The sequence below is a fragment of the Xenopus tropicalis genome, chromosome 8 (assembly GCF_000004195.4).
Source record: "Xenopus tropicalis strain Nigerian chromosome 8, UCB_Xtro_10.0, whole genome shotgun sequence".
NCBI classification, from domain to species: domain Eukaryota; kingdom Metazoa; phylum Chordata; class Amphibia; order Anura; family Pipidae; genus Xenopus; species Xenopus tropicalis.
In genome coordinates this window covers 87,615,922-87,636,377 of record NC_030684.2, presented here as the reverse complement: position 1 = coordinate 87,636,377, position 20,456 = coordinate 87,615,922, and the positions used below count along the sequence as shown (strand labels likewise).

The window sequence follows — 20,456 nt, the reverse complement described above, 5'->3', positions numbered from 1 at the left end:
TGAAGAAAAATATCTTTATTTTCATTTTTGTATGTTGCTTAACGGACATTCTAACAAAAGATCAATTCATTCTTTAATTCCTTCTTTTTCTCTAGTAGACACAAAAAGTCCAATTTAGTGAAACATGTCATTTAAGATTCTGGTCTTCAATTTGAGATCATGTATTATAATGAATATAGGCTGAAGCTACTGTACTAGTACATTTAATAAATACAAGTTGTTAAAAAGGTGAACTTCTCTTATTGAGTAAAATATTTATGAAGCGAGAATCCCTATAAAAGATTGTTATATGTAATACAGCTTGACATGGAATTGGCAGCTCTAATTCGCAGTTTGCCCATCCTACATAGCACCTGTTTGAACAAAGAAGAAAGGGATACTAATAGCTGCCAAAACAAACAGCAGACAATTAGAAGCCCTTTAATAGGCCTACCTGAAATATTCTCATTCCTTGGCTTTAATCTCTAGCAGTTTCCTGCTTGTGGGCTGTACTTCACCCCACCCTTTCAGTAAAGGTTCAGTCAGGGCTATTAGGGATTGTTACTTTGCAAAGATATCAAAAGATAGTTTTTAATCACAAAAAGCAGAGGCCAGAAAAAAAATGCACCTGCAAATACAAATGTGCCAACTCTGCTTGTCTTTGGCAGTGAAAACCAGAGGGTGTAACAAGGTAAATGCAGCCATACATACAGGGGCAGATTTACTAAAACATTTCTCATTTTTTTCCTTTTGAAAATTCAAACAAACTCATTTCACTCATGAATGTCTGATATTTACTTAAAAGTTGCCAAAAAGTAATAAAACTCCAGATTTTCCAACTTGTCGCACTGAAACCCCTACTTACGAATTTTGCACAAAAAACAGTGTCAAGAATCCAAAAACTCCAGGATTCTCCGGGGAGGGGAAGGGACATCAGGCATTCACATTCACTCAGCAAGTTTTAGCTGGCAATTGTGGGATTCAGATTTTTAGCTGTGTTGTCCCATAGTAAATTTAGAAAAATCCACAACTTTTTTTTCTGCAACTTTCAGAGAAAAAAAATCCGAATCAGAAAAAAAAAGTCTGAGCGTTAGTAAATGGCCCCCATAGAGTCATTATTAGGAACAGTCATAAGAGCCCTTGTTTGGTTTATCATTAATATGAAGATTGCCATCCTGGGGATTGGAGGGTTTCTAATGTAATTATGATCAAAGAAGCAATGTCACGCTTTATAAACTTCTGGTAAAGGTATCATCGCACGGATCATTCTATTGTTATAGCAAGATTGATTGTACATGTACAGATGCTGTCATATGAACCAGGAGACATGGCCTTTTCTAAGCAAGCCAATCATTTTGTAAACACATACATAACAATAACCATATGAAACTTTGTAGCTGACGACACTATCCGTATGTGCATGGCCACCTTAAGGCCACTTCCTTTAACTCACAAGTATTAGGAATAAGATCAAAATATCTTTTTATGTGATTATCATACTAAATGAAGATCAGTCTCCTTATTGTGTTCTCACCATCATACAAGTGACCTGCTGCTTCTCATTAGCTAAGTCCATAAATAGTGCCAAACAGGTTCTTTACATTCTGTCCCACAAGTAAGAGTAAGTAATAAAAGGCACAAAATTTGACCAGGTGCAGTAACACATAGCAAACGCTGACCAGTAAACACTGATTGGCTGCTAGGGGTCGTGTTAGCAAACTAACCTGTGTCTTTTATTACATAGCCCCAATTTATTTAAAAAATAATCCTTATAATTTGTCTCTATTATTACCTGTGCATGTATTTATACTTGCTAGTAGCTGTTGGGCTTTGCTTTTGCCATTTCTTTTCTTCCCATACTATATATGCTTTTACATAGCTGATTATATTCTAGTGTAAAGTGATTAGAGTGCATACTTTGGTCAGAACCAATGTCTACCCTTGTTCCAGAATTCCAACAACTGCTTTACAAGTCTGGGCTTAATGGGATAAACATTTCTTTGTAGCCAAATAGCTTCTTTTAAAATAATACCTCCAACCAAGTAAAGGGCAAAAAAAGGGCAAACATAAATATAAGTGTTGTGTTTGCACAAAGGTTATGGGGCTGATATACAGTTTTCCATACACAGTAACCCAATGCACTTGCTCACGTTTTAGTCCTGGGTCAAATCTGGAGCTGAAACCTATTTTGCATATAGCTGCCATGTTCCTTCTAGTCTAAAATAAAAGAAAAACACAGACAAGGAAAAATCCTGCATTTTATTTCCCTGTTTTAAATTGGTTGATTAGATAGAATAATTCCCTTTACCCAAGTATAATCAAAAGATAAGTTATTGCATTATGTCGTTCTAACAAAAAGAAACATATTCTAAAAAGCATCTCAACCCCAAAATGAAACACACATTCGTTTTTTGTTGTTTTTTTTTAAAAAGGAAATAGCGAGGTCCCATGGCTCAAAAATGTGACATATACTACATCCATTAATCATGACTTTGGTGAAGATGGCGAAACGTCTGCAGACCACAATGTAAAGACATGGAAATGTGGCTTTGCTAAAGGGCAGATTAGCTAGAGAGAAGGATTGACTCCCAAGCAGCCTCAGAAGAATGCTCTTCAGCCTCTCTGGCACAAAGGAGTTAGCGTGGAAAAGAAAGACGGAAGGTGCAATAGTACATTTTTCGTGTGACACATCTGGTGGTGGATTTAAAATCTTCTTAATTCATGGAGTTTGTGTGCAACCTTCTCCAGCTCTGCTTCAATGGCTGCAATGCTATCCAGATCTTTGTCCTGAAACACACAGGGACCATCATCAGCCTTTCATTCATCACAGAGGTATCAATTAGCTCCAGACTTACAAAAGCCAGGGCTGGGTCATTATCTACCTGATGAAATGCTGTTAGTTGATAGAGTATCTCTGGCATTACCACTAAGCATCTGAAATAACAGCAAGAATTACACTCACATAATGCTTATATACAAGTGTGAGTATTATGAGTAAGTTACATCAAAGGGGGGCTTTGCAATGGTTCTTTATTATCCTTCAAACTGTGTAAACTGTAAAGCCTGTTTACAAATGGACATATAGAGAGAAAGCTTATTAATAAAAATAGGTGCAAAGGCAGAAATCTGTTTTTTTTGCCATATGCTAAAATGGAACAGAATCATACATTCTGAGAAGCCCCTTCATAAAGGACTTTACTCTGAAACACTGGGGTTTTGTCTACTTAATGGTTATGGGCTCCTTTAGTATCTAATCTAATATCTGAGAATACAGACAATTCTATTCCCACTGCCTGACCAACTCTAAGTTTATGGGACCCTGAAGAGCAATTTAGATTTTTGAGTATAACAAATTAGGAAAAGAAAAGTTTTTCAGCATTCAGATGTTTCAACCAACAGAGTCTTATATTCTTATATTGTGACATAAGGCTACATTATTATCCCAACATATAAATGTATATGATAAAATAAATCCTTCCAACCCGAACAATGTACAAATCAATGAATACTGATGCAGAGATTTCCAAACTTCACAGGCTTCAACAATGACAAAATAACTATTTTAAAAATACAAAGCATTCCAACCCTTACAGTTCTACTTATACCCCTGAAAGAGCAAATAACAGAGCTCAAAGCTTCTACCTAACACATACTTACTGCAGTATAAATATACTTGGGCATTCGTCAGAAAGGTGAGTAATATTTTTTATTTCCCTAAAAAAACCCTAAAAAAAGATCACCTGACTGGGGTAACAGTATAATTATCCCCATTGTATTGGGCAGTTCATTAGTTCAGGTCTAACAACTTACATAATTTTGTCCAAGCTGTGCATCTTTCTTCAGTTTGACACTTGTTGGGGTGTCCTGTCCTATCAGGGCTAGGAGATTAATACTGAGCTGTTGAGTGTTGCATAGTAGTGGGAGGAAAGAGGGATTCCTACATTTCTTGCTCATTACATTTGTGCATTAATTTTGGCAGTTGCAAAGCAATATGAAGACTTGCTTTAAATTCAGTATGTATAGATCAACCAAATCCTCCTCACAGAAAAGAATACATTTAAAAACAGTGTATTGTGGCACTTCTAATGATAATGTCCCTACACTGTAGTGAAATATTCAAAAAACTCTAAGTGTTTGGGTGGATGTAGCTTTAGCCTATATCATCTGATGTCAAATTTAGTATTAGCAAACATTTTATGCATGTGTAGCATTTGGGTTATCACTTTAGTTGACTGAAACCAACCTCTGCATTCCTGGTAGGACTTTCTTCCTTCTTTCTTCCTTCTGGCTCTGGTCTTTTCCCGGCGTTAAATTCACTTTCACTACTTTCTTCACCTGACTGCTGCCAAGGCTGTCTGTCATCAGGCTCTGGCCCCCCAAGATTATATTTCTGTTCCGTGGGAGGTATCTTCATTGACTGATCAGGATCTTCTTCACTTGTGTTTTCTTCTGCCCATTTCTTGGCTGTTAGCTGTTTGGCAAGTTCATCCATTTTGTTCCATCGCTTAGAGTCTTCCATATCCTTAGAGGAAGCTTCTTCTTCACTTTTGGGTGCTCTTTGGTGTGAACTTCCACCTCCCTGCATGGTTTCATCATCAGGATTCCCACCTTCCTTACTGCTTTCACTTTCTCTAGTGGCATCTTCTCTGTCAAACTCTTGACCTTCACTAAGCTTCATAGAGTCTGAGTAACAGAAAAACAGTTACCTTATTCAGAAAACAGAAAATATTCTTCCTATAGCTGAAATTCAGTTACAACAGAGGCAAAACATTATTGCTGTGAGTGCTGAATACAGGGCAGCAGGGGTATTTTAGTCATTTAACAAGTGAGGAACCTAGAGGGGTGGTAAATAGCTGACCACGCAGATTCATACATTATGAATATCTAAGAGGATTCTAACAGGGCAAAAGCTAATTCCTATAAAATATAAAAATATTTGTAAATGTAAATGTAACTGTGCAATTAACTACTCTCCTTTCCATAACTACTCATACTATTTCAACATCATACCAGTAGCCAGCTCTCCTCCAAACAAGATTCCATTCCCACAATGCCTTGCATGTTCTGTGATTAACAGACCTCAAAATAATAAGATGTATGCATGGCATTGTGGGAAAAGGGGTCTTGGCTGGAGGATAGTTGATTTCTGATACATTATTTCAATAGTCTGGAAAGCATGACAGAATAGCAAAAGACAGAAGCTGCCTTTCATTGAAATAACTTTAAAATGATGCAAAGGGAAAAAATGTCCATTTTTGGATGGACATCCTCTTTAACTGTATCATGGACCTTACTGGCAAGAAGTGTTTTAAAATAAAAAAAATTATGAAAAGACAACTGATAATGCAATGAGCATTGTAATTTAGACTGTAAGCTCTACTGAGCAGGGTCCTCATATCCTCTTGTGTTGGTTATCACTTGCATTTTTGTATGCAATCTATGTGGTCAGCAAATATATCCCTCTATTGTACAGTGCTGCAAAATATGTTAGGGCTTAATAAAATAAACATTCAGAGTAATATAAACAAAAATAATAATACTACAGCCCTGTATCTGTGACAGTAAACTCTTTAGAACTGGCCCTCCTGTGCTAGAAAAACCCTGTGTCAAATTGTAGTGCTGTATAATAGTAAAATATTCTTATTATGCAAGTCTTACTGGGCTGTTATTAAAGTTCAACCATGGCAATTAATAGATACCGTATATACTCGAGTATAAGCCGATCCGAATATAAGCCGAGGTACCTAATTTTACCTAAGAAAACTGGAAAAACTTATTGACTCGAGTATAAGCCTAGGGTGGGAAAGGTATGTCCTTTTTCATTATGTCATTTACAAATAAATGTCTTACTACACTGCACTGCTGGGAGAAAACATATACAAATATATATTTATTAATGAATGCCAGTTTGGCCTCCCTTCAGTCTGCCGTCCGTCTCTGCATCCTCCCTCTCAGCTCCCAGTGCTGTCCCCCCTGTGCCCCCCTGATGGTGGCCCTGTCCATGACAGTTGTTGTGCTCCAACCCCATCCAACATTCTTTACAGTTTCACCCCATGAATAAGACTTTTTATGCCACAGGATTCATAGTAAAGTACAAGAAGATGAAATCAGTGTCATTACTCACCAGCTAGAATATCTGTGGATGCTGGAGTCTTTGCCCACATTAGGACACATTTATAGGGAAACATAGCTATTCTGAAAATGTTATCCAAGCCACAAGAAGCATTTGAATCAAAATGTTCTGAGATAAGCTCTGCCTTCAAAAATAAGCCATTATGTATATGTCTAATATTTAGCCACCTGATACCCTAAGTCGTATGGGATCTTATTCCATAATGCACTTTGATTGCAGGCGCTGAGTTGGATGCGGTGGGAGGAGGCAGAATGTAGAGCCGGCCATCGAGGGCTTTAATATCCATGGGCAGTACTGCTCCCCGTTCCAATCCCCATACTGCTCCAAGGGGGGACCGGGTCAATTCACGGACGGGGCGCACGAACGCCAGTAACTCACACGCACATTCGGCGCGCTCTGACACTGGTGACACTGACGCGCTCTGACACTGCTGACATTGGCGCGGCGCAGTGTCAGAACGCGCCAAATATTATTGATTTAGCTGCTTGATGGGAAGCGAGGTCATGCCGGCTGGAGATTCCATTTGGTCACACACGCGAACAGCCACACTCCAACGAGCTTTACCGGCGCGAATGTCAGCAGTGTCAGAGCGCGTCAGTGTCAGCAGCATCAGAGTGTGCCGAATGTGCTCATGCGCCCCCCGTCTGTGAATTGACCCGGTCCCCCAGAATTGACCTGGCGGACAGAGAAGATGCAGCGGGAGCAGTATGGGGAGCGGTACGGTCAGCCGTATATACTCGAGTATAAGCCGAGGCTGAGTTTTTGAGCACATTTTTCGTGCTGAAAAACTCGGCTTATACTCGAGTATATACGGTAATTATAACTGTCAAAAGTTTCTTAGCTACATAACTAATTATCTGATTGGCACAATTCTGAATGAATGCAGGGATAGGTAGCCTTTGGCAAAAGAAATACTGCATATCTACATCTCAGAATAAATTGGGCAGTCCAATAGTTGCCTACCCTTGCATTATAACATTCTTTTTAATCTCAAATTCAATTGTTATTAAAACATACTGTCTTCTCTCTGGGTCTCATCCTCTTCTTCGTCTGTTTCGTTTGTATCTTCCTTTGAGTTGTCTTTCTCAAAGTCCCTTCTCTCATCTGATGCCATTTCCTCTGCATCTGTCAGTCTGGATTTATCCATTGCCTCCTCAGAAGTATGCGCCACACTGGTATCTTCCTGCTTTTCTGTAGGTATATCCTGGTCATTGATTTCATCTGTGATACGGTTGTCTATTTCTTCATCACCAGGGGCCTCTTCCCGTTTACTGATCTCATTGCTCTCCAGCTCTTCAGCACCATCATCTTCCTGACTGTTCTCTTCCTGCTGTAAATCAGCCTTCCTCGCCCCATCATCTTCTACTTGCCTCTTGCTCTCCTCACTCTCTGCTGACTGCTCAGGTCTTAGAGACTTCTGATCTTCCGAAGACACCTCACCAGATTTTTCTGCATGATGTGAGATACTTAAGGTTATTCACTAATATCTTATGGCATATTTTAAACAATAAAATTGATTGATTGTATAGATATGTAAAGTATCAACAGCTCACTGAAAGCTGCTATCAGGTAACAGATTTATAATTTAGTTCTTTAGCTTCTTCAATTTTACCATTAAATCAGATTATAAGGTAAATTAGCATATATAAAACAAATTATTACAGAATGAAAAAATTAGAATGTGGGTTGAGGGAACATCACAATTTATCCTACAATATGTTACAATATACTAATTTGCTTTAGTAATGTGAACTGATACCTGGGCACTGTTAATGATGCTGACATGGAGAGAAATAATGGTGCTTTTATTTTTAAATATTTCCTTTCGAGACTGCAGTGATTTATTTATCATGAAAAGATCTGCTGGAATATTCAGGATCTAAATTGTAGTAAATCTGCCCCCTAGTATTTATATATACAAAACAGTGTAAAGCACTGCAAAATCTCATTTACGTTAGTGCTTTATCCTTAGAAGAGTCAGTAATGGAGCAAAGATGAATAAAAATGCCAAGTAAGAGTTAAAAAAACTGAATCAGCCAGAGTGAATTTAAGAAGCATTATGTACAGCCCTAGAGTTATTACCACCTATTTGTTAATATCACGTGTGAACATCAGGTGAACAGTGTTCATATTCTCCTTTCCTCTCCAAGGTTCTTAGTAACAATGCCTGCATTTGCGATAGTTTGGGTCAGAGTGACACTAACCAGAATGCACAGGTTTATTATTCTGCCGCTCAAGGACTTCAGAAAGTTCATCTTCATAGCCACCATTTTTTTTCTTCTTCTGCTCCCTCTTTGTTCCTCCTGAGACCAGCAGAAGTTGGAAGAATATGGTTAGGGACAAATATTTACATTTTGTTCATAATTCTTTAAATCCTAGAAGTGCTGTCCTTGTTCCAGTGCATTTTTTTGGTACTAGCACCCAGGTTTTGATGCTGCAAATGGTGTTTTATATATATATATTTATTTATATATGTGGTCAATAAAGTGACTCCTTACATATGGGGGGTTACTTTTCAGGATAAACTATTGAAACAATCACAGTCAGAACCAGGCTTTATCTATAAGGAAATATGCACCTTTCCCTCTTTATAGCTCTGTTTGAAACATATTTTCCAAACTCATGCTATATATTTTTCTTTTTAATCCTTATGTATTTCTCTTTTATAAGAGACGTACATCCTGTTATCAGGGGAGCTGCCTGTCTATAAAAAACTTCCTCTGTCTCTATGGTGATCCCCATGTGATGGTGCCAAGGGCATAAAAAACCTCAAAGGAAATGTGCAGGAAGTCAGAAGCAGTGGTACAGGACAGAGATTAGAATAAGACCAGCTTTTCTGTACCCTTTATGGCTATGGCATATTCTCCACAGCATTTGGAAAACAGTGGAAACATAATCAGAGAGCACGGAAAAGAATGCCAAAACTCTGCCAGTTACACCTGCTGTAAGTGCAAGAGCATTAAGGGACACAATCTCACACCATAGTATTCAATCTTAAGCACTTGTGGCAGGTGCATATCTGCTCTCTGCAATGCAGCCCTGTACTTGTACCCTGCCCTTCAATAATGACACATTTGCAACTTGCATACCATGACACATGACAAACAGGTGCAAGTTTTGTGCCTCTCTTTGAAAATGAAGCTTTTTGAAATACAAGCTGCACCTGCATCAACATTTTGCAGGCAATTGCAACAGTGCAATGATACTAAATTCTGCAGGGGAAAACATTTAATATGGGGCAATTTTTTGTACACAACTCCCTCCTTTATTTTTAAAAATTCTTCAAAATGCTTTTTTATCCGAATACTTGAATTTTCTTTTCTCTGGCTTTTCGGGGGATTATGTTAGGGTTAAGTCAGACACAACATTTTTATTAGTATATCTGTTCAGTTATCATGTGCTAATTTCTGGTACTGGTTGACCCTATCCCAGCTTCAGTAAACAGTATGAATAGGTTGCAGCATTGGTTTTCTAATGCATAGAAGATAAACTCTCCTGCTCCACACATGCAGTATCATTAAATGCAATGGATACCGTTATACTACCTTCAGATGCAAGTTCCTGGAGTTCTTTTAAAAGGTTCTGTCGTCGGAGAATAGAAATGATCCTGTCATCTGTAACATGCAAACATATTCTGTTATAAACTACTACAATCCAAGAGAACATATCATATATTTGAAGTGATATTGTCCCAAGGAATAAAGATACAGTGACACATAAAGTACCGAAAGCATTGAATAACGGACATATAATTCCACCTAGGTGGTGACTTTTTTCAGCTTGTGATTCACCTCCACTGCTCCAAGCTACCTCTGCTGTCTCAGATTTGCTTCCTCCTTGGCCCCTATGCTAGAAACTACATCCAGAGACACTTGAAGATCTGTAATGGCCCTGCTTGCTATGCTCTGCTTCCAGTCCTCTAAAATATGTGGATCCACACTTTTATTCTGGAAAAACATGATGTCCCTATTTAGGGAAACTATCAACAAAAAACAAAGTATGACCCCAACTGAGGAACTAATTTTGGCTCTAGTCAGAGGCACATTTTTTAAACCTTTATCCATTCGCCCATCTTTCTTTCTTACCTTTTTACTAACTATATTACAGAATAATATGCTCATGTTCCCCAGCCTGTAGTCCAGTGCAATGACCTACTGAACTATATTTCTCAAGACAACAACTTGGGCTTATCTGCACAGTAAGGATTTTCCAACCCTACAGGGTATTCCTTACCAGGGATAGAGGATAAATCCATAGATTATAGCTCTGTCCGCAGACTATAACTGACCTGCAATGTTCTAAGTATAGCAAAACCCTAGCTATATACCTCGGTATTTAGGCAGTTCTATTTAACAAAGGGTCATCTGATCACTGAACATTCTACTTTTATTGCATTTCTCTCCCAGCCTAGCTAGATTTTGTATGGGGATGTTTGGCAGCTAGTAATGGCAAGAATTACACAATATGTAAAGTAATATATATATAAGGATTAATTATATCTTAGTTGGGATCAAGTACAAGGTACTGTTTTATCTTTACAGAGAAAAAGTAAATCATTTTTAAAAATTAGAATATTTTGCTTATAATGAAGTCTATGACCTTCCCGTAATTCGAAACTTTCTGAATAATGGGTTTCAGGATAGCAGATTCCATACCTGTATGACATTTTGCTTAAATTTTTTCTGTTACCAACCAGACCAGTCATAAAATGATCTAATGAGAATACTTTTAAGCAATAATTATGATATTTCGTGACAGATTTATATGGTTGGGAAAATCAAATAAATTCCAGTACTCAGCTATTGGCAAGTTGTTGGGTGTTATAGAGAGAGAGAATATTGGCTTAACCCTGATATCCCTAATCCTTATTCAGGGTTGTCTCGTCTTTGGGGATCCATGGGCTAGATGCAGTCATCAAAGACAAAACTTTAGATCAGATATTCAGCCCTCTGCATTTAAAAAGTTAGGCAGTCCTTACTTGTAATGGATAATTAGCTTTTATTGGTCTAGTGCAAAGGTCCCTAAGCTTTTAGTGGTCTAGTGCAAAGGTCCCTAAGCTTTTAGTGGTCTAGTGCAAAGGTCCCTAAGCTTTTAGTGGTCTAGTGCAAAGGTTCCTAATCAGGCTGGCCCCCTGGGGAGCCAAATTAGTGAACTCAATTGCCTATCCTGTAGGCTAATCAGTGGGACATTCTATAAAGAATCCTTGTTTGGTGCCTTAGATAATTCTGCCAAAAAGTTTGAAAACAATTGGTGTTTTGACCATTAGAATAATAAAAACAAATACCTGATTGGTTCCTATGTATAAACTCACTTGTTACCATAAGTTGTGTATTGTGCATTGTTGGATAATACCAAGAAGTAAACTATAAAGCCATACATGTCCTTACCTCCTCTAAGGGTCTCCAGGCACTCCTGACTAATGGAGTCAGTGCTAGGTTTGGACAGGGAGTGTGAAATAACCTCTACAATACACTTCATTACCTGGTGGGAAACAAAGATCTACAATCAATGATTTGCATTGGATTGACTCTCTGGGGGTTAGAAGTCCATCAAGCCAAGTTTTACTGTCACTGTTTACAAACCACAAGACATTAAGTAGTACTAAATCATTAAAAGTCAAATTATAGGGGTCTGTGGCAATGCCACTTTGGAGGCTATTTTTGTATTTTATATTTTGTTTCCTTTTCTTTTAAAGGAAAGATATACCCTATAAGTGGGGTATTACAGCAATTGTTTTTTTTCCTCACATTTTCAGTAAAATATATTGGCATGGGTTATTAGGTTATTGTTTTCCTATTCCATTAACTGTAGCTTCTGCACTTTGTCTCTTTAGACCAGGGATCCCCAACCTTTTAGACCCACGAGCCACATTCAAATGGAAAAAGCGTGGAAAAGGTTCCTGGGGGTGCCAAATAAGAGCTATGATTGGCTACTTAATAGCCCCTAGGTGGACTGGCAGCCAACAGAAGGCTCTGTTTGGCAATATACTTGGTTTTTATGCAACCAAAACTTGCCTCCTTACTAGAAATTCAAAAATAAGCACCTGTTTGAGGCCACTGGGAGCAACAAGCAATGGGTTGATGAGAAACATGTTGCTCACGAGTCACTGGTTGGGGATCACTGCTTTAGACAAACAAACTAAACCATATGAGTCCTATAAAATGGTGGCATCTAGTGGTCAAGTTGTCATGTAAAATGGTAAAATGCTTGCTTTGATTTACTAAGCAATACATTTTGAATGCAGAACTTAAATGTGAGATTACTCAGCAAGAAATGGATTATAATGGTAAATATGTTTTAATACTAGAATGAAGTCTCCCCTAATTTTGTCCTTAAAAAAGCAGCAAGTCACCAGAGACTTTTTCTTTCTTTTAAGCCTAATTCTTGTTTCCTTGAACATGGTAAGTTTAAATAATAAAAAAACACATTCCTCTCTGTGATACATAAAATGGCAATTGACCCAGCTGTGATATCAAATGCTTGTATTTTATACAGAATATCCTAGATCTTATGTTTTCTTGGAATAGCCTTCCAGATGGTAAGGAAAATCTAGCAATTACCTTTTCAAATGGCTATATATAGCATGAAAAGTGTTTGGATTGCTATAAATATAGCAAACTGGAAGGCAAATTGGTATTTATTTTGTCTCACACTGAATATTTTATTAAATGGGATGTTTTGGGTACAGCATAATGCAAGGATTTTTTTTTACAATATCAGCAAAATTGCAATTTCATTACTTCTGTTACTTCTAACAATATATACCTGCAATCTATATGGAAATCTAGGAATGAAAAGCTATTTCACTGATTTGATTCATATCAGCAATGCTCTTCAGTTCCACTGCATCTCTGCAAACTATTCCCATACAGGTAATGCAGGCAAATGTATCTTTGAGTTTGAATCTCCTGTTCCACTGAGATGTCGCTTTAGTAAACCTTCATAGAAGTAACACTCTTCTTATAATATTTCTGCTTCAGATCAGTCTTAAATTAATGAAATTAAATTTTGAAGTTTGTCACTTCTTCAAAATTCTGCATGAGTATGGAAAAAAGGAGGCAAGATCATAAATTTCTGGAGAAGAATCACTCCCTTTTCAAAGGAATACAGTGAATAAAGCTGCTGTTCTGTAAGCAGAACATATTTTATGTTATCCTCAAAAGAACTTCAATGCCATCTTATTTTCATCTTATTTTTCCTGATTCACGGATTAGGGTTAGGGATTTAATCACCTGACCGGCAGAATCCTGCATCTAACCAGTTGAAGCCAAAATCACCAACAGCGATAACAGATGGCTTCCTCTCCAAAGACAGATAAAAACAGACTGAATTGGAGCACAAAGCAAAAGTAAATGATCATGTTACTTAGATTTCTACTATTCATTTTTCAAAAGGTTCCCTGCATAACTGTTCTAGCAATCTTATTTATATTACCTGAAACATTGAATAATAAAGGCTTGCCTCATGGTATACAGAGCTGCACAGCTAAAATATATATTTTATATAAAATATGTATATAAATATACTGAGTCCCTCAATGGCTCTTCTTGACTTACCAGGCATGATCTCAGCCAAAGTCAGTTTTTTAATTCAATATCACAAGTATTCTAAGTTTAAGTTGATGATACAAATAATGTATTCTGATTAATAGAATAGACTTATCTCTGTGGATAATCTGGCAATCAGGCAGATAAAGCTAGCCTACTCCTACAAAGTAGCTGAGAAACTAAAATTCCAACTCATTGAAAGCTAACATGGATAGAAACCCAAAGCTTAATTATCCCTTTATTAGAAGCAATATTTTCATTACAAGGACTAATGTACTTTCATTTAACGTCTTTATACATTTAAAGATCCATGGGATTTTAAACCTATCACATGCATGTTATATTTTCCTTAGAGTTTCGCCAGGTTTGTTCATATTAATTCTATAACTGATGCAATAAACACTAGCAGCACTCCTTTTCCCTGTGTCGGAAATATACACATTCCTGAAACAGCATTTGGTTCACAAATAGCATTTTATACATTTCCAGCAGCAGCACATTTAATAATGCATTCTTTTTTTGTGATAGGAAACATAAGAAAAGTTTACACAGGGATGTTTTATGCTACATTCACAGCTGTCATTTGCTGCATGTTTTGTAGAGGGTTGTATTAAAAACAATATTCTAGCATATTCAGTTATTACAGTTAATAGCAAGAAAAACCTTATTGATGGGCTAAATAATAAATCAGCATGAAAGCAAAGTTGAGAAGACATGAAACATGAAAATGTGTTCTTCTCTAGAAATTCAGTTATGCACAATAAGAAATAAAAAATATTTTGCTGTGGGCCCCAGAAACTTCTGTTTATGCTGCTAACAAAGCATTTGAAGTGGAGTAAGTAGAAGTTACTATGCCCAAAAACAAAATATTGTTAGGGTCCTTAAAAACTATAGTTACATTATTTGGATCCACTTATTGGAACTGCATATAAATCGGGTCCCCACTGGGCCCCCAGCAGTTCCAGGGTTTTTGTCTCCTATTCTTATGTCACTTGTATACTTTTACTGTTGGGACACCAAGCAAGAACACAATGCAACCAGTAAACAATACCTAGATAAATTAGAAAACATAAATATGTTTAATTCTCCATAAATTAAAAGTAATATATTTGGAAACAACTATTGAATCAATGGGATATTCCGTATCTGTACTAACATTCTCCTGAGACAGTAGTCAATTCTGACTCCAGGGTATTACCATTGTTTCACGGAAAAAGGTGAATTTGCTCCACACTGATAACATAATTTAGGTAAAATTTAAAAACAATAAAAAACTAATAGTTTTTCTCATTTTCAATTGAAAGTATATGTATGTCTGTGATAGAGCAAAAGGGGCAAGTGTTAGAAAATTAACCCCTTTTTAATGCCCAGCCATGGCAAAGTTTTATCCGAATAGCATCATAAAAATAAAAATGTTGTGTGACAGTAGGCTGATATGTAATTGCACCAATAAAGCTCATGTGTAATTACACCAATAGAAAGTACTTACAAAGCAGAAACACAAACTCCAGTTTATATATATATATATATAAAATATATATAGAAACGAAGTGCCAGGAAGCTGCACACCATGAGAGACAATGGATACCTGGGTGCCAGTGCGGAAACAATAATACAGGCATGAAGTGACGGCACTCACAGGATTTTCACACATCTATAAAATAAACACATCTATAAAACATCTATAAAATAGATGAGAGGTTTTTTATTAAGACCAACGTTTCAGTTCCTAACTGGAACTTTCGTTAGGAACTGAAACGTTGGTCTAAATAAAAAAACTCTCATCTATTTGATCCTGTGACTCCTGTGTGAAAATCCTGTGAGTGCCGTCACTTCATGCCTGTATAAATATATATATATAAGCAATTTTTCTGGTGCTATATAACTAATCATAGGCTAAATCAATAAATACTGATTGATTTCTCTTACAAACAACTGTGGGTATAACCCTCATATAACTCTGTAATAGTTAAGTCCAAAGGCTTTATCATTACATGGTCAGAGGTTTCTAGTAACATATTTCACCATGTGCAACACATGAAAAATGACATTTAAAGCAGAATGCCCAAATGTTGAATGAAAATCAGGATGGAGAAGGGATTTCAAGATTTCACTATGCAAAGCTCTTGTGCTGAAATAACGTCCATTGTAAAAGCTATTGAGAGCAATGCTAGGACCTCTAATGTTGCCATTGGTTGCTATACACTAACAAAGTCTTTACATGATGAAGGTAAATAATGAAATGTGAACCTTTTTGACCCCTGGGGCTATTAAAGCTCCTGTTCCAGACTAACAAAGTGATATATTGTTGACCTTTCTTGCATTAAAGGGCTTGGTTGGCAAAGGCTGCCTTTCACTAACATGCAACCTCATCAGGATTGTGTAGAAACATGCTCATATATACATTCCCTTCAACACATAATCAGGAAACATTTATTAACTGGGAATATAAAGCTAACAACAGCCCTATATAATTGTGTGTATGTTTTATTAATTACCAACCAATTAGTCATTACAAGAGGATCGAAATTACAATCAATCAAAACACATTTGCCAGATCAGATATGCATTATATAATGTGCATGTATGTAACTGATATAATTTTGCTGATAAAGATAATAATATTTTCACAGTGACCACAAATAAATTGTGCTTTGTCCATAAATCCACAGCAGAGGCTCATCTGTGTGTCTAGGATCCAAATATATTTCTCTCTTTCTCATGAATCAATGAGCAGTCTCCCATGTATTAATGAGATTCCATGGCTATATCAAACATATCAATGCTTACTGTAGCATGGAGACGGCTGAGAAAACATTTTCAAAAGGAAGAATTAGCTTCAACTAGCACAGCGTGCAAAATCTAAAATGTGTCCTGGAACAACCATACAGATAATATTCAGAATTGCCTTTTGTCATGTCTTACCTTTGTATCATTGTCACTGGCTGGTTCTGATAGTGGGAATGATATGACTAGGGAGGGAAAATGAACTCAGTTAGAGAAGATAAACACATATATAGAAGGACTATTATAAGATAGATAAATAGACAGACAGATGTGTGAATGTATATAAAATGAATATATATATGATGAAGATTATTTTAGGTACTGCTGTGTAATTAGTATTAAATACTGGTGAGAGTGCATCTCTTTGCTATACGGGGCAGTATTACCAAACGACAGAGCACTGACTTTTATTTATAAGGAACAGAAGAGAAGGAATTCACAGCAAGGCAAAATGTGTAAGGCAAAAATCCCCAGCTTGCATTAAAATTAAACTGCATTCAGCAGTCAATAGCAAAGCATTAAACTAAACGCTATGGAGGCTTATTCACAAGCCTATTTTTGCAAGCCAATATTCTATGTGCAGGGTCGGCCCAGTGAAAATGCACTAGAGGTGACCTTGCTAAAGTGAGATCCAATGGGGGTGACTTGCTGCCGCCCAGATTTGGAGCTGTACTTCCATGTACGTATCCAAAGCCCAAATAAACCCACAGCCTAATCCTATTTGCTGCGATCCTGTCTGCTGCTTCGGGTCAGTTGAAGGAGCCGGCCCAGCCCAGTGGCAGAAGCAGCAGCGCTAGGAGCTGTCTGTGGTGCTGAAGGGCCAGTCTCGGCGCTTACCTTGTGCCGCACACAGGGCTATGGAGATGGCTCCCAGGGAGAGCATTGTGTCGGGGCTGTGCGCCTGGAACTAACGGCTGCCTGTAATCCTTAGCTTAGAGGCCACTTCCTAGGTAGAAATAACACATTCAGTATGAATTACTGGCTTATTAAAAGCGGGACAGCGAAAGCGGATCAGTGACTGGACATGAGCGGATTAGCCTGATTCATTCCAAATCACCTTCTCTCCTTCTTCTCTCTCGCCAGAGGTACCTACTGAGCACTGCAGCATCTCCTCCTTATATAGCGCATCCCTAGTGGAAGTGACGTCACGCCCCCCCCCCCCCCAGCCATTGTCTCCAAGTAGTTGGGAGGGGGCGCTGCAGAAGTGGGTGAGTCCGCTTGTAGCTAATAACTGGCAGGACAGATAAGTTCCCTGTACTGGGCTTATGTAAAGGACGCTGCTATCTGGGCATCTTCCTTCCGCTTAATGTGATTAAAAGAAGCCATAAACTGCGCGGCAGCGCAACTTGCTTCTAAATCCCCCGTAGGTTATTTATTTCATTCAGGTCGGGCTCCGAACACAATTTACCACTGTTTAGGGTGCAACTGACAACAAATATTAGCTCATAAAATATATCATTAAATTTGAGTTTAAATGATTTTTTAAGAAACGTTAAAAACTGGCATTTTTTTGTTAGCTTTGTGCCTTTTAGAGTGGTACAGTCCAGTTTGTCTTCGCAGATATAAAACAGGGGATTAGCAATAGTGGGAGCAGGCCCTGTGACTGATGGGGTTCCAGGAATAGACATCCCCCCAATTCAGTCCCAAATTAATCAGCATGTTTCAGTATATTTATGTGAAAAACATGATCTTTCAACATTTTGTCCTGAACTGATTTTAATGTGGAGGCTACCAACCTGTAGTTATGATAATGAGGACAATACAAATACAAAACAGATGAAACTATCAGTAGGAGCTTTTTTGAGACCCTGAATATGCCTTACTGCCAGTACCACTGGACCCTCCAGTGTAATTCTGGAGGGTCTTCTAATATTTGCGCAGAGGGATGTACAAACTCAGAGCTCACAGATGTTCTTTAAAGGAGAAGGAAAGGTAAAAACTAAGTAAGCTTTATCAGAAAGGTCTATATAAATACAGCCATAAGCACTCACAGAAACGCTCAGTTCTCTGAAAAAAGATTAGTTGTGTCTGTAATTCCTGTGCCAGAGACACGCAGCTTTCCTGCTCCTCCCTCCCTCAAGAATGAGCTCAAGAATTCACTCCCCCCACTTTAGGAATGTGGATCAGAGCCAATCAGCAGGAAGCTGACTCATAGTCTAACTAACTGAGCATGTTCACTTGGTCTGCATGTCTGTGCAGGAGTAAGGCATTATGGGAACTTTCTTTACACAGCTCAGCGTTTTTTCTTCCTGTTTGGCTTCAGATCTTCTGAACGGGTGAAATATGGGGAGACTTAAGGGCACTATTGAGACAACTGAAGGTATGCCTGCAGCTTGAGATTAACATTTTATTAGCCTTTCCTTCTCTTTTAACTACAAATTCCAATGCCTCCAGCAGCCAAAAGGAGTGCGAACCATGTTCCTATAAAAAAACAGGGCTACTTACAAGTCAAAGAACTCAGAGATGAATTCCAATATAATTTCTAGTAAATAGACCCCTGTGTCAACCAAAATGCTGTGGTTTATTGTAAGTCTTAAAAATAAGTCATGTTTGACATAACCACAATCCTATAACACCCAGACAGACCTTTACTCTTATGAGGTTTGCTATCACCGGCACGTGTGTACAAAGACTACAAGCCCATGCCAAATGAGAAGGACTTCACTCCCAGGAGGGTACCAATGAAAATTAGTTTGACTGTGTGTTTTAATATGCTTAAATAAAGTAAGTGTATGTAAATAGTTTTTAATAATAACATTAACAACTTAAAGTTACATAGTTAAGTGAAAAAAGACCAAAGTCTATCAAGTTTCAACCCCTCCAACCAAACCCCAGTGCATATATACACACACTCTTACCGACCTATCTATACACTCACTTATATAAACTGTATAACCAGTATCTATACTAACTGTAGATTTTAGTCCAGGCCCCTGTTAAAGGCATTAACAGAATGTGCCATCACAACATCACTAGGAAGGGCATTCCCCAACCTCACTGCCCTCACTGTGAAAACCACCTACAGACTGGAACCCAAAACTGCACTGCATACTCAAGGTGAGGCCTTACCAGAGACCTACAATACTGGTAAAAATTACAACATACAAAACAATAAATTAATATTAAATACAGTACCACTACATATATACCAGTGGTATTATTGCCCTAATATCTAAGCTGTATGCTGTCAGTGCAGTTGTTATTTCTGTTGTTGGAAAGGAAGGACAACGGAGGGACGATTAGACAAAGGCACAGTTTTAGACGTCCAATAGGGAAGAGAAAGCTGTTACACAATTCTCCCTACAATTTGGTGTTTGAGGGGCAGCCAGTGTTATTGTTACTTGTAGAAAACAATAGAAAACTATTTTGTGATTAGCATTTTGGTCCAAATGTTTATTTTCCATTAGTAGCAAAATATTTACAAAATTAAAAAGTTGATGTATTTCATACTTATCAAATGAATACAAAGAGTTCTTATGGGTCTGAGGGTCAAAGGGTTTAAAAATTGGCAAGTACCATGCACACAATGACTCTTCTAGTCTCTAAGGGTGAAGATACCTAGCTACTTAGCAGCAGATACTTGTCAGTCACAAAACACCAGAAAATACACTCCCATAGACAATACTGAAAATTGCCTCTGCTAAGACACACAGAGATAATTATTGCTAAATCAGCATTGTCTATTTTTGTAGCTGTGAAAAGTAGCTGCTACTAGGGCCGGAACTAGGGGTAGGCGGTTTGTTCTCTACAGCATCGACTGGATACTGCATCTGCTTACTGCATAGTAATGTAAAGATCTGCTGAAAGAATCACAGAGCAGCTGTCAGTATTATGCATATTTACATTCAGACTCCATCAGCCTATTCAGTGGCAGAGGGCACAGGAATACATTTCCTGAAATGGACTCACGTTTATGCCTTCTTGTCATTGCATTACCTTATGCCTAACACAGCATGACATGGATCCTGGGAAGGAGAAAAGTCAAAACATGGAATTAGCCATGGCAGTAC

General features: G+C 37.8%; 1 protein-coding gene across 2 annotated transcripts; it reads right to left on the bottom strand.

Annotated features, from left to right (window-relative positions):
- chga (chromogranin A) lies at positions 1 to 17,596 on the bottom strand. Of its 2 annotated transcripts, NM_001007914.1 has the most exons (10): positions 17,504 to 17,526; positions 17,284 to 17,392; positions 16,585 to 16,631; positions 11,500 to 11,593; positions 9,658 to 9,726; positions 8,317 to 8,415; positions 7,130 to 7,561; positions 4,223 to 4,662; positions 2,862 to 2,913; positions 2,220 to 2,766 (listed from the first exon to the last, which is right to left on the bottom strand). In NM_001007914.1, exons 2-10 carry the CDS (start codon positions 17,327 to 17,329, stop codon positions 2,750 to 2,752), a joined length of 1,296 nt encoding a protein of 431 aa, NP_001007915.1. In that variant the 5' UTR covers positions 17,330 to 17,392; positions 17,504 to 17,526; the 3' UTR covers positions 2,220 to 2,749. The 2 variants fall into 2 exon arrangements, with proteins under 2 accessions (XP_012823717.2, NP_001007915.1); XM_012968263.3 differs by lacking the exon at positions 2,862 to 2,913 and having other exon boundaries at positions 1 to 2,766; positions 17,504 to 17,596.
- Positions 17,597 to 20,456: the final 2,860 nt, after the last annotated feature.